Here is a 12,593-nt window from a genome sequence, read left to right on the forward strand (position 1 = left end):
GCGCCAGCTCCTCGCCACGCTCGCCCCTCGCCCCCTCGCCTGCCAGCACCTCGCCCAAGCTTCGCCCTCGCCACCTCGCCCCCTCGCCTAAGCTCGCCCAGCCGAGCGCCCACGCTCGCCTAGCCAAGCACTCGCCCTCGTCGAGCGCCACGCTCGCCCAGCCAAGCTCTCGCCCGGCGCCCCCAGCATGCCTGCTCGCCCAGCCAAGCTCTCGCCCGGCGCCCCCAGCACGCCTGCTCACCCAGCCAAGCGCTCGTCCCCTCCGAGCGCCACGCTCGCCCCCGCAGAGCGCCACGCTCGCCCGGCGCCCCTAGCACGCCTCACGCCGCTCCACCCTCGCCCAAGTGCGCCTGCTCGTCCAGCGCCCCCCATCTCGCCTCGCACACCCGCTCAGCCCGCAGCCACTCGCTCGCCTCTTCACGCTCGCCCAACGCATCGAGCGCTCGTCCAGTACGTTGAGAATTTTGATATATTCCCTTGCGAATTTTGATATATTCCCCGTAAACTCTGCTCCCCGTAAACATCTTTTGTTATCGACTAACCAAATAAATTTTTCTCTTCCCAAACTTTGCTCCTCTGCTAGGCGATGTATTAGCAGGAAAATAAAAACTCAACATCTCCACCCTCTAACTCCTCTGCTAGGTGACACCTTAGCAGGAAAAATAAATTTAATTCTCCTCATCCACTCTTCTCCTCTGCTAGGCGATGCCTTAGCAGGAAAATAACATTTTTCTCCTCTCAAACTCTGCTCCTCTGCTAGGTGATGCCTTAGCAGGAAAATAAAAATTCACTACCCCCACCCTCTAGCTTCTCTGCTAAGCCGGGTCTTAGCAGGAAAATAAAATTCAACTCCTCCATCTAACTCCTCTGCTAGGTGATACCTTAGCAGGAAAATTTAAATTCAACACCTCCACCCTCTAACTCCTCTGCTAGGCCGGGCCCTAGCAGGAAAATAAAATTCAACTCCTCCATCTAATTCCTCTGCTAGGTGATACCTTAGCAGGAAAATAAAATCAACACCTCCATCCTCTAACTCCTCTGCTAAGCCAGCTAAGCCGGGCCTTAGCAGGAAAATAAAATCAACACCTCCATCCTCTAACTCCTCTGCTAGGCGATGCCTTAGCAGGAAAATAAAGTCAACACCTCCACCCTCTAACTCCTCTGCTAAGCCGGGCCTTAGCAGGAAAAATCAAACTCTCACCTCATCATCTCCTAACTCCTCTGCTAAGCCGGGCCTTAGCAGGAAAATAGAATCAACACCTCCACCCTTTAACTCCTCTGCTAAGCCGGGCCTTAGCAGGAAAATAAAATCAACATCTCCACCATCTAACTCCTCTGCTAAGCCGGGCCTTAGCAGGAAAAATCAAACTCTCACCTCATCATCTCCTAACTCCTCTGCTAAGCCGGGCCTTAGCAGGAAAATAGAATCAACACCTCCACCCTTTAACTCCTCTGCTAAGCCGGGCCTTAGCAGGAAAATAAAATTCAACGCCCCCACCCTCTAACTCCTCTGCTAGGAGATACCTTAGCAGGAAAATAAAAATTCTTCTCTTCCACTCTGCTCCTCTCATCGCCGACTCTGCTCCTCTGCTAGGCGATGCCTTAGCAGGAAAATAAATATTCTCCACCTCAGCCTCTACTCCTCTGCTAGGCGATGCCTTAGCAGGAAAAATTTAACTTTTCTCCCCCCCACTCTTCTCCTCTACTAGGCGCAGCCTAAGCAGGTAAAATAAAATTCATATAATCCTCATAATACAAGAACAACCACGAACTTAATATAAGAACTTGGCTTTATTAAATATCAACTGATAACGTAAGACAAATTCAGGAACGAAATACACCAAAAATGAAGTAAAGATGTTCTCTAAGATGGTAAGCGTTCCCATGCCTCTTTAGAGCCTTACCCAGCGCATTCTCCAACTTTCCTCTCAGCTCCTCTTGTACCTCCACAGGACAAAGTTACCCATTTTGAAGCTTCTCCGAATGACTCTACAACTGCAAGACTGAGCTCAAGCTTCCATGCGAATGCTCGTGACTTCTCTTTTCTTCTTCCTTCACGATTCTTTCATAACAACGACGTGCGACTTTTTGGTCCCCGCACAGGACTCCAACTCCTCTTCCCACAGGAAACTTAAGCTTCTGATGATAACTGGAAGCTACTGCTCTAAAATCCTTCAGGGCTGGTCGTCCTAGAATTCCACTATACGCTGACTGGGTATCTACTACAGTGAAGGCTATCACCTTTGTTACCCGCCGAGGATCAGTCCTCAAGGATAGGGGAAGAACAATCTGACCCAAAGGCAAGATGACGTGTTCTGCAAACCCATACAGCGGGGTGGATACCGGCTCAAACTCAAATCCTCTCATCTTCATTTGATCCAACGTGCTCTTGAACAAGACGTTCACGGAGCTTCCATTATCAATAAATATTCTTGCCACATCATAATTGGCAATGGTGGCCGTCACCACCAAGGCATCGTTATGTGGAGTCACAACGCCCCGGAGGTCTTCCGGCCCAAAGCTGATGACGGGGTCTTGTGGTAAGTCTGCACCACTATATATCTCAAAGTTCTCCAATTTTCTCCCATGTGCTTTCCGAGCTCGCCCAGAGTCTCCATCAGTAGCACCCCCCGAGATCATATGAATCATTCCTCTCGTAGGGTGGTTATCCTCATTCATTCCCCTCCTCGGTTCCACGAGCTCCTGAGGGACATCTTGACATCCACCTTCCCCTCTGTGCTCACCCATCCTCTGATTTATCCACGGAGGGCCTTGACCACGCCTAGGGGGCGAGCGAGACCTTTGTCGACTCCTTAATGAGGATCCTTCTCGTCTATCCCGTGAAGATAATCTAGCACTGTACCCAACCCTTCGCGACTTCTCCCACCTCCCCGCGGGCTCCCTCACCTCCATCACCTCGTCCCGACTCCTATCTAGGGGAACATGGGATGAGAATTGTCTTCTACTACTAGTTCTGTCTTCCTCTCTTTCCCTCGCACCCCTCTTCCTTCCTCCTTTCTCCGCTCCCTCAACTCTACTTCCTCCGGGCCGGCTCTCCATCCTTCTGTACCGTTGGGCATCTTCCAAGTTTACATATTTCTCAGCTCGAGCCAACAGATCATCATAGCTCAACGGAGGCTTCTTGACCAACGACTTGAAAAACTCCCCTCCCCTCAGTCCTTGTGTGAAGGCACTTATCATGATGTCAGGGGTAGCCGCTGGTATTTCCAGCGCTGCACTGTTGAAACGCTGGACAAATTCTCGCAAAGTTTCATTCTCTTGCTGTTTCATCACGAACAGGGTCAAATAATTTTTCTGGTGCCTCTTGCTGCTGGCAAATCTGTGCAAGAAAGCTGTAGCAAAATCGTCAAAAGACTGTATGGAGTTGGGCTGCAGGGTATTAAACCATTGCTGGGCTGACCTCACCAACGTGCCCAAGAACACCCTGCACCTGACTCCATCTGAATATTGATGTAACATGGCCGCATTCTCAAATCTCCCCAAGTGTTCCTCGGGGTCAGTATGTCCATCGTACTCTCCCACATTCGACTGTCGAAAAGTTGGAGGAAGTTCTTCTTCTAAAATGGCTAGTGAAAAGGGACTTCCTCTCTTGGGTGCCGGTGCTCTGCTTCCCAACTGCTGCCTCAACATCTGTATCTCCCTCCACATCTCCTCCATCTCCGGATTCTCCTCACTTGGGAGGGGTCGCGTCTCCTCCACCCTACTCTGACTGCCCTTCACATTCTCCTCTCGCTCCTGGTGAGCGGCCTGCTCTTCTGCAAACATAGACTCTTGATTCCTCTTCATGGCCTCATCCACTGTTCGAGTGATAAATTGGCCCAGCTGTTCCAGGGTCAAGTTTCCCACATTCTCATTGGGATGGGTTTGCTCGACCCTCGTCTCGTGGATGGGCTGCTCAGTTCTGGCCTCTTGACGAGGTTGTTCATGTCTCGTCTCAAGATGCGGTTGTTCTTGTCTTGTCTCAACATGAGATTGTTCGGGTCCCCTCTGAGGACGCGATGATGCCGAGGTAACTCTTCTACTTCCTTTCTTGCCTACCATCTCTACGTCTCAACTCAAGTGTTCCCACAGACGGCGCCAAGTGATGCTCACGGGAGATTTAGGGTCCGATCCACGCAAGCGTCACTAATCCAGACACGGGCTTCAAAATTACCCTGGGCCTGAAATCACAAATAAGACCGTTAGGAGGGGGCCAGGAGAGTATCCTGGCGTAGCCCCTCCGACGCTCAAGTCAGAGACTGAGGATATATGGGGGGAGCAGCTAAGGGCGCTGCTGAAAACAATATAGTGAATCCAATAACTGAACACTCAAACCTGGTATTTATAGGAGAATACATGGGCCCTTGATGGGCTTGTCTTCCTTTTGAGCTAGGGATGGGCCAAGGGTAATGGGCCCATCCATGGGGTATCAATATGCATAATAGTGATTTAGTAATTGAACATATCTATTGTTTTCATGATGATATATTATTACAGGACTGATTAGAAATTTTAGAATGACATATAATAAAAGAAGAGTAGATATCTTGTGAGACGGTCTCATGAATCTTTATCTGTGAGACGAGTTAAATCTATCGATATTCATAATAAAAATAATACTTTTAGCATAAAAAGTAATATTTTTCATAGATGATCCAAATAAGATATCCGTCTCACAAAATAAGACTCGTAGACTGTTTCACACAAGTTTTTGATATAAAAAATTTTCGACTTTGAGTTTCTCGACTGGAATAGCATATTCATATTTCTGGGAGCGGAGTCCCTGAAATATCCATAGAGAATAATTTTTTATCAAACAGAATCACTTCGACCACATTACCTCAAATCTTTGGGACAAATGTTAATCGATATCAATAGTTTTTTTGTAAAACAATTTTTACTCTAAAATTTTATCTTTGGGATAAAAGAAAATTTATATCAAAAGTATATTTAAAAAAAAAAATCTATAAAAACCATAAAAATTTAATTTGATTTTTTATTTCTATTTATTTTTTGAAAAACATGCTTATAAAGTGCATACACAATGATGCTAGCAGTAGTGTTTTTAAAATCGGATAGGATTGGTCGGTTTGACCATGAACCTAAATTAAACACCTAATGCACTATTAATGGCATCGGTTATTTATTGTTTTACAAAATATCAACATACTTAGTCGAATAGTTTTAAAAATCTAGATAATTATTATTGATTTTATATAAATGTTACATGTTGGTAATAAATCAGCTAATAATAATGTTATTAAAATAATATATAAATTATTATCTTTATTCGTAAATACTTTTAGTTAATAAAGTCAAAATATATCATGTAAAAATTAGGTATTGTTTAATTAATAAAATAAATTTTGTAATATTAAATTTATTTATTTATTATTATTATTTTATATATTGTAATTATAGAAAAATAAGGAGAATGTCTGGTCGCTGAGAGGGAGTCGTCTCGGTTCTCAAACAACACGCGAAGCTCTTTGTTCGACTCTCTGGTACTATTTCGAATCCCGTATGATCACTACTCATGTTTTCCTTTTTCTGATTTCCTGCTTAATTTTTATCCTTTTTTATTTGTTCGATCTCGTGATCTCTTTCCTAGCGGCTGCTTAATTTCCCCGTCAACTGTTCTTTTACTTTGTTTTATATACGTTGATTTGTAGTTTGGTATCTAGATTTTGTGGGGATTTTTTTTTATTTATTGGTTGGATTTGTGGGTTTGATTTTGTGTATCAGTGTCTTTGGCAGAAATTCTAGTGGTGCTTTAAGCTTTGGTTGTATTCAAACCTCGCGAAAAGACTTCAGTTTTACATTTGCTATTACTATTATGAGCTAGTGTGACGGCTTCTGGGTCTTTGTCAATTTAATTTGAGATCTTGTATTTATAAATGCAAGAATTTTTAGGGTTTTTGCCTCTGCTTTTCTACTAATTTTTTTTAATCATTTCGAAACAGGTTTTCTACTATTTTACTGAAAACATGAGCGACAATTTGATGGACAAAGTCAACGCCTTTGGCGAGCGCTTGAAGATTGGAGGCAACGATTTGGGGCTGAAGCTTAGTGCTGGAATGAGCTCTGTGGGTTCCAAGATGAAGGAATTATTCCAAGGCCCAAACCAGGCAGACAAGCTTGTGGAGGAAGCCACAGCCGAAACCTTGGAAGGGCCTGATTGGGCCACGAATCTTGAACTTTGCGACATGATCAACCACGACAGGATTAACAGTATTGAATTGATACGTGGAATAAAGAAAAGAATCATGTTAAAAATCTCTATGGTTCAGTATTTGGCTCTGGTGTTGCTTGAAACTATTGTAAAGAATTGCGAGAAAGCCTTCTCCGAGGTCGCAACTGAGAGGGTTCTGGATGAGATGGTGAAGTTAATTGATGACCCTCAAACTGTGGTTAATAACAGGAACAAGGCCCTTACACTGATTGAGTCATGGGGGGAATCCTCAAATGAGCTTCGCTACTTGCCTGTTTATGAAGAGACGTACAAGGTAACCCTATCGAGTGAGCGATGGAAAAATTCCTTTCTCCCATTCTTTTATGAGTGAAATTTTTCCATACCATATTGATAAAATATGGATTAATTTTATATTTTCTTTTTGTCCAATATCACAACCTTTTAACAATTTTCTGAATAATTGATGCATGGTGCAATTATTCACGCATGCAAGTATTATAAGATAATTCGACCAAGTGCAAGTATTATAAGATAAGATAATTCGACCAAGTGCAAGTATTATAAGATAATTCGACCAAGTGATCTGATTCCTTTTATATCATTCAATGGATGGGATGAAATATGAATTGTTGTTGCTGGAAATTTTCTCATTTATCGTGCATGTACAATTTTCTTTATAAAACTATTCTGAGCTAACTTGTTAATGTCGCTAGGGCGATATAGATGACACTGTTACTGATTTTTATCTCTTGAAATTATGTTTTGATATATTAGACCACTTCTTCCCATTCCAGAGTTTGAAATCAAGAGGATTACGTTTTCCTGGTCGCGATGATGAGAGCCTGGCTCCTATATTTACTCCTCCGAGATCCGTGTCGGCTTCAGAATCAGATGCTGCTCTGTCACAACACCGCGATGTTAACCCTGCGCGAAGCTTTTCAGCCGAGCAAACAAAGGAAGCCTTTGATGTAGCTAGGAATAGTATAGAGTTGCTAGGCACTGTCTTATCCTCTTCACCACAAGAAGATGCTCTGCAGGTTTGCTTTGGTTTTTTGATGTCCAATTTGCCATTTGACGTTCTCTTATTCATATGGGTTTATTAAAGCTCATTACTATTTTTCTTATTTTTTACAGCCCTTTTTCTATTGTCAAATCTAATTTTTGAGAATGTAGTCCGAACTTCTTGTTTCTTTGATAAATTCTCTGCATCCTCTATCAATCCTCGCAAAAAATTGGTGAAATTCACCCTTATTTGTTCTGTTACCTTACTATTCATATAGAAAAAAAATTCATTGTGAATGCCATGAGAATTGAGATTCAAAATCATGAGGTTACTCTGTCTTAAGTTTGTAGGATTTTATCTTAATTTTTGTCTTGTTATTTGAGGCATAGTTCCGTCTTTTGTCATGGATGAAAGGTACCGTTTGTTGACCTATTCATTAAAATCTCTTTTACCATAATTAAGAATTATATTTGTGAGAATTAGAGAGGTTTATTTAATGCGACCAAATAAAAAAGTCAAAGTCAGGTCCAAGAAAGAGGTTTACGTTATTTCTTGCCACCAAAGTTATTGTTTTCCATCGTTTGACCGAGGAAGTAATTTTATTTATATTTCAAGCTATTTTCCTGTTTGTGAAATGTGAAGGTTTGCAGTTGCAATCCGACATGTCTGCTGTCTTTTCATGCCGTAAAGCAGTACAATGGAATTTGTCTAGTTCATGGTAAAATATTATTAAAAACATTTGTCAAATATCAGAGGGGATGTTGGGTTTGTAAGGTAGATAAGTTCGCGTTTCTTTATTTTCTTTTGGGGAAGTGTTGGGATTGGTCAAGAAGTCGTTTTTTTATATCTTTACATAGTATTAATTTTCCAGTGCTGCCTTAGCAACTGGCACATTTCCTCTTTTGAAATCGTTTGGAAATTTGTTGCAGGATGATTTGACCATCACACTTTTACGCCAGTGTCGCGAGTCACAATACACTATTCAGAGCATCATAGAGTCAGCCGGGGATAACGAGGCCCTCCTTTTTGAAGCACTGAACGTGAATGATGAGATTCAAAAAGTTCTATCCAAGTATGAGGACATGAAAAAACCTTTGGTGGTTCCACAGGAGCCCGAACCTGCTATGATACCTGTTGCTGTAGAGCCCGACGATTCACCCCATGTGGGAGGCGGCAAAGAAGAAGCCTTGGTCCGAAAATCATCCGGGATACGGTCAGCTGGAAGCCATGGAGGAGGGAACAACGATGAAATGATGAATGATCTGGATGAGATGATATTTGGTAAGAAATCTGGCGGCACATCAGAAACAGCGCAGGATACAAAGAGAAAGCAGACGCCGAAAGATGATTTGATTACCTTTTGAGTACTCGTCATGTCTGTAACTTAGTCATAACTTATATTTACCCCCCGGACTGTCTTGATGTCTTGACTTAAATATGCTGAAGAAAAAGTAACTCAATTATGGTGTTACGTTGTTTTTTTCTAATTATTTTTATGTATAGAAAAAGACCTGCATTGGATTGAACATCATCCGCTGAATAGTAATTTCCTGCTGTTTTCTAACTATGCTGTAATCGGTGCTTTGTCCATAGAATCGGGGAGGCAGTATTCATTGTTGGAGTTCTCATGCCATGATATTTGATTAAAGTTTTATCATATAGTTTATCAAGGTCAAGAACCTGAGGTGAAATGGACGTACATCGCATTATTATAATAATAATTATTATTATTTGTGTATAATAATTTGGTGTTTTCTTATTTGTTTGTGACGTGTGAAGTTGTCATGTGGAATGCGGTGATGGCCCTTCCTCGCAATTGCATCCAACAATCTCATATTTTGCTTCGAAATAATAATTTCATATATTGATATGGTTATTCTCCTACAATATTTGAATTGAATCATGTAAAAAGTTTAGAATTTGCAAGTATTTGTCCTTTTGTATTGAAAAGGTGGCGAGTGTTTATACTAATTTGGAGATGTAGTTGAACAATGAAACAATGGAGATTTTTCCAAATATGATTCCAGAATTTTACTTTTGGTAAAATTCAGTGATCCCATACAAATGGGATTTTAGTAAAACAAGCAATACTAATGATTTGGTTTTTTGACTCGATCGTTACCAAGTGACATAACAAGGAGAAGAAGATGATGCAGATATCGAGTAAATCTTGTCCGAAAATATTACTCTGTGTAAAATCTTAGTTCATTCGGTGATTTTTTTATTCCCAGCCTGTCAACTACGTTGCAAACGCATATTCAGTCAGATTATGTATGACAGTTTTGCATGCTGGGAATACGAGCATATATGTATATATTCTGTTGACGGATAGAGAGAGAGAGAGACAGGATATTTAACAGAGAGGCGAAGAGAAGAGAAGAGAAGAGAAGAGAAGAGAAGAGAAGGGGAGAGATGGCGGGGCGGTAGAATTCGGCTTCGGCTCCTTTACGTTTTGCTTGTATATAAAGCAGATCCCAGGTATATATGAATTCATCATTGTCAATTACTTACCGTTTGTTGCAACCAAGATTGGTTATGTCCACTGATCAATTTATTCGACAAATTCATCTAAATGTTTTTGGGCTACTTTGTAAGAGGTTAATGACTTGATTCTTTTCGAAAGCTTTTTAAAAGATCAGGTGATTGTGGGATGAAACTGTTTGATAATGTATCTGGATCATGAGTATCTTGAATGATTTAAATGTGTCCATTTAAAGTTTTTAACTTTGTCAATGGCATTGAATAATTATCCGATCTAGTTTGAATTGTCAGTGCGCCTGCAATTTAACATGTCGGCCTGAATTTTAATAAGTTGGCACGCCTTAACTATGGCGATTGAATTTTATTGCTGATCTGTTTATGTTAATCTTCAAGTTTAAACGGTACATTTCTTGATTCAGTTTTTGAAAATCATGGCATCCAAGTCATTTAAAGCCAGCAGGTAAAATCTATAGACGTCATCTGACTTGCTCGATTCACAGAATGGCAAACCACCATTGCCTCCAGATGTTACTTTTGCTCGGAGGACCTCGTCTGGTCGGTATACTAGCAACTCAAGGAACGATCTTGATAGTGAACTTAGCAGCAGTGATTTTATTAATTACACGGTGCACATGCCACCAACACCTGACAACCAGCCCGGTAATCCTGCCTCGCAGAAACTTGAAGAACAATATGTCTCTAGTTCACTATTCACCGGTGGATATAACAGTATTACACGGGCTCATTTGATGGATAAAGTCATTGAATCTGAATCAAACCATCTACAAATGGCTGGCTCAAATGGCTCTTCTTCTCTGCAGTTAATGGATGTGATGGCAAGGTGATGAGTAATGAAAGGGGGAAACGATATTCTCCCATGTGAGTGTGATTTCAAGATATGTCGGGATTGTTACATAGATGCCCTCAAAACGGGAGAGGGAATTTGCCCCGGTTGTAAGGAGCAGTATAAGACGACAGATTTGGATGAGGCGAAGGATGACTCGCGAACATTACCACCACTTCTCCTCCAGTGTCTAAATTGGAGAGAAGGTTGTTGTTGGTGAAAACAAGAAACTCCGCACTCGTGAGGAGTCAGACAGTGGATTTTGATCATAACCGATGGTTATTTCAAACCAAGGGAAGATATGGATATAGAAATGCTTTTTGGTCGAAGGAGGGAGGCCTTGACGCCTCTTACCCGTAAACTAAAGATTCCGGCCGGCATCATCAGCCCATAGCGGTACGTCATCTTGACCTATATTTTCCCTTCAGAAGTAGGAAAATAATCTTGTTTGGTAATAAGTTTTTGCACTTCCATACACATGCTTTCCGATGACTCTCAACCTTCTTGCCTATTCGAACAACGTCATATTCTCCTTTGTAATAAATTGTTATTGTTTCATTGTTTTCATTACTGGAATGCCCATTTTTCATATATTTGAAACAAAAAGGGAAGACTTTTCTCAGCTTTCATGATACTTACGTTAGCTAAAGTACTTGACAGGCTGAATTTTGTTACTCTAGTTAGGCATGGAGCATGTGGTGATCTGAACTTTCAGCTTCTGGTTGTTGTTCGAATGGTCGTTCTTGGGTTTTTCCTGACATGGAGAATCCGCCATCCAAACAATGATGCTGTTTGGCTGTGGGGAATGTCTGTAGTTTGTGAGATATGGTTTGTTTTTTCTTGGATCCTTGACCAACTACCGAAGCTCTGTCCTATAAATCGAGCTACTGATCTTAATGTCTTGAAGGAAAAATTCTAAACACCGAATCCCATAAATCGGACTGGGAATTCTGATCTTCCAGGCATAGATATCTTTATCTCTACTGCAGATCCAGAGAAAGAACCTTCTCTTGTCACTGCCAACACCATTTTGTCTGTACTGGCAGCTGATTATTCAATTGAAAAACTAGCATGCTACGTTTCTGATGATGGCAGGGCACTTTTGGCCTTTGAGGACATGGCGGAAGCTGCAAGTTTTGCAAATATATATATATGGGTCCCATTTTGTCGAAAGCATAACATCGAACCTAGAAATCCAGAAACATACTTCACTTTGAAGAAAGATCCTTACAAGAACAAGTTTCTTAAGGATTTGCTACTAATCGAGTTTAGTAATTACAAATAATTTGAAATAACTTACTTAAGTAGGATTTAACAGTATAACTGAAACTCTTAGAATGTGTTTGGATGTTTAAAATTTTGGGTTTGAATTTGGAAGTAAAATTGTATTTGGAATTGGATTTGAAAATTCATAGATTTAGAATTTCATCATGTGTTTGGTTTGAAATTTAAATTTTTTATTTAGAATTCATTTTTGTATGTAAAAAACAATATTTTAAATTGAAAATTTAAAATTTTACTAAAATAATCTTAATTATTTTTTACATAAATCAATATTTAAAAGCATATTATTCACATTATTGAAAAACGGAAAAATTAAAATTAATTTTATCATATATATTTTTATATCATCTCAATTATATATTTGTGTTATATAAACTACATGAACCCTTGTATAATTAATTAACTATTGTTAATGAGCACAAATTATTAAAATAAAATTATCAAACACAATATATAAATATTTAAATTTAATTCTACGAAATAGATATAAAGAATCAAATATGCAAAATAAAAAAAATAAATAAATTTGTCATTAATCCAACCATGACATATAAATATGGTAGAAAGGATAATAGTCAAAAATTTTATTATGGATATTTTTTAGGTTTATTCAAATCCAAATCACATCAAATCTGATCAGTTTTGAGAAGATTTGTTTATATATAATGAAATCCAATCAAATCATGTCAAATCCCTTAAAATCCAATTCCATTTTTAAAATCCAACTAACCAAACAGTTAAAACCATGATTACGAATCCAAATCCCTCCAAATCCTTGCTTCCAAACA

The 12,593-nt window shown here is 40.2% G+C and overlaps 1 protein-coding gene and 1 pseudogene across 2 annotated transcripts; both read left to right on the plus strand.

Annotated features, from left to right (window-relative positions):
- Positions 1 to 5,411: 5,411 nt before the first annotated feature.
- Positions 5,412 to 8,742, plus strand: LOC142540277 (TOM1-like protein 1). 2 transcript variants are annotated; one of them, XM_075646305.1, is made up of 4 exons: positions 5,412 to 5,504; positions 5,964 to 6,506; positions 6,988 to 7,230; positions 8,126 to 8,742. In XM_075646305.1, exons 2-4 carry the CDS (start codon positions 5,988 to 5,990, stop codon positions 8,558 to 8,560), a joined length of 1,197 nt encoding a protein of 398 aa, XP_075502420.1. In that variant the 5' UTR covers positions 5,412 to 5,504; positions 5,964 to 5,987; the 3' UTR covers positions 8,561 to 8,742. The 2 variants fall into 2 exon arrangements, with proteins under 2 accessions (XP_075502420.1, XP_075502421.1); XM_075646306.1 differs by having other exon boundaries at positions 5,422 to 5,521.
- Positions 8,743 to 9,846: 1,104 nt separating this feature from the next.
- LOC142538410 (cellulose synthase-like protein D3) lies at positions 9,847 to 11,806 on the plus strand (annotated as a pseudogene).
- The last annotated feature ends 787 nt before the right edge of the window (positions 11,807 to 12,593 follow it).

Source organism: Primulina tabacum, chromosome 3, assembly GCF_025594145.1.
Source record: "Primulina tabacum isolate GXHZ01 chromosome 3, ASM2559414v2, whole genome shotgun sequence".
In the NCBI taxonomy this organism is placed as follows: Eukaryota; Viridiplantae; Streptophyta; class Magnoliopsida; order Lamiales; family Gesneriaceae; genus Primulina; species Primulina tabacum.

Coding starts and splice junctions, on each gene's coding strand:
- LOC142540277 (XM_075646305.1), top strand. CDS start 5,988: ATGAGCGACAATTTGATGGACAAAGTCAACGCCTTTGGCGAGCGCTTG. Junction 6,507..6,987: donor TTTATGAAGAGACGTACAAG/GTAACCCTATCG, acceptor TTCCCATTCCAG/AGTTTGAAATCAAGAGGATT. Junction 7,231..8,125: donor CACAAGAAGATGCTCTGCAG/GTTTGCTTTGGT, acceptor AATTTGTTGCAG/GATGATTTGACCATCACACT.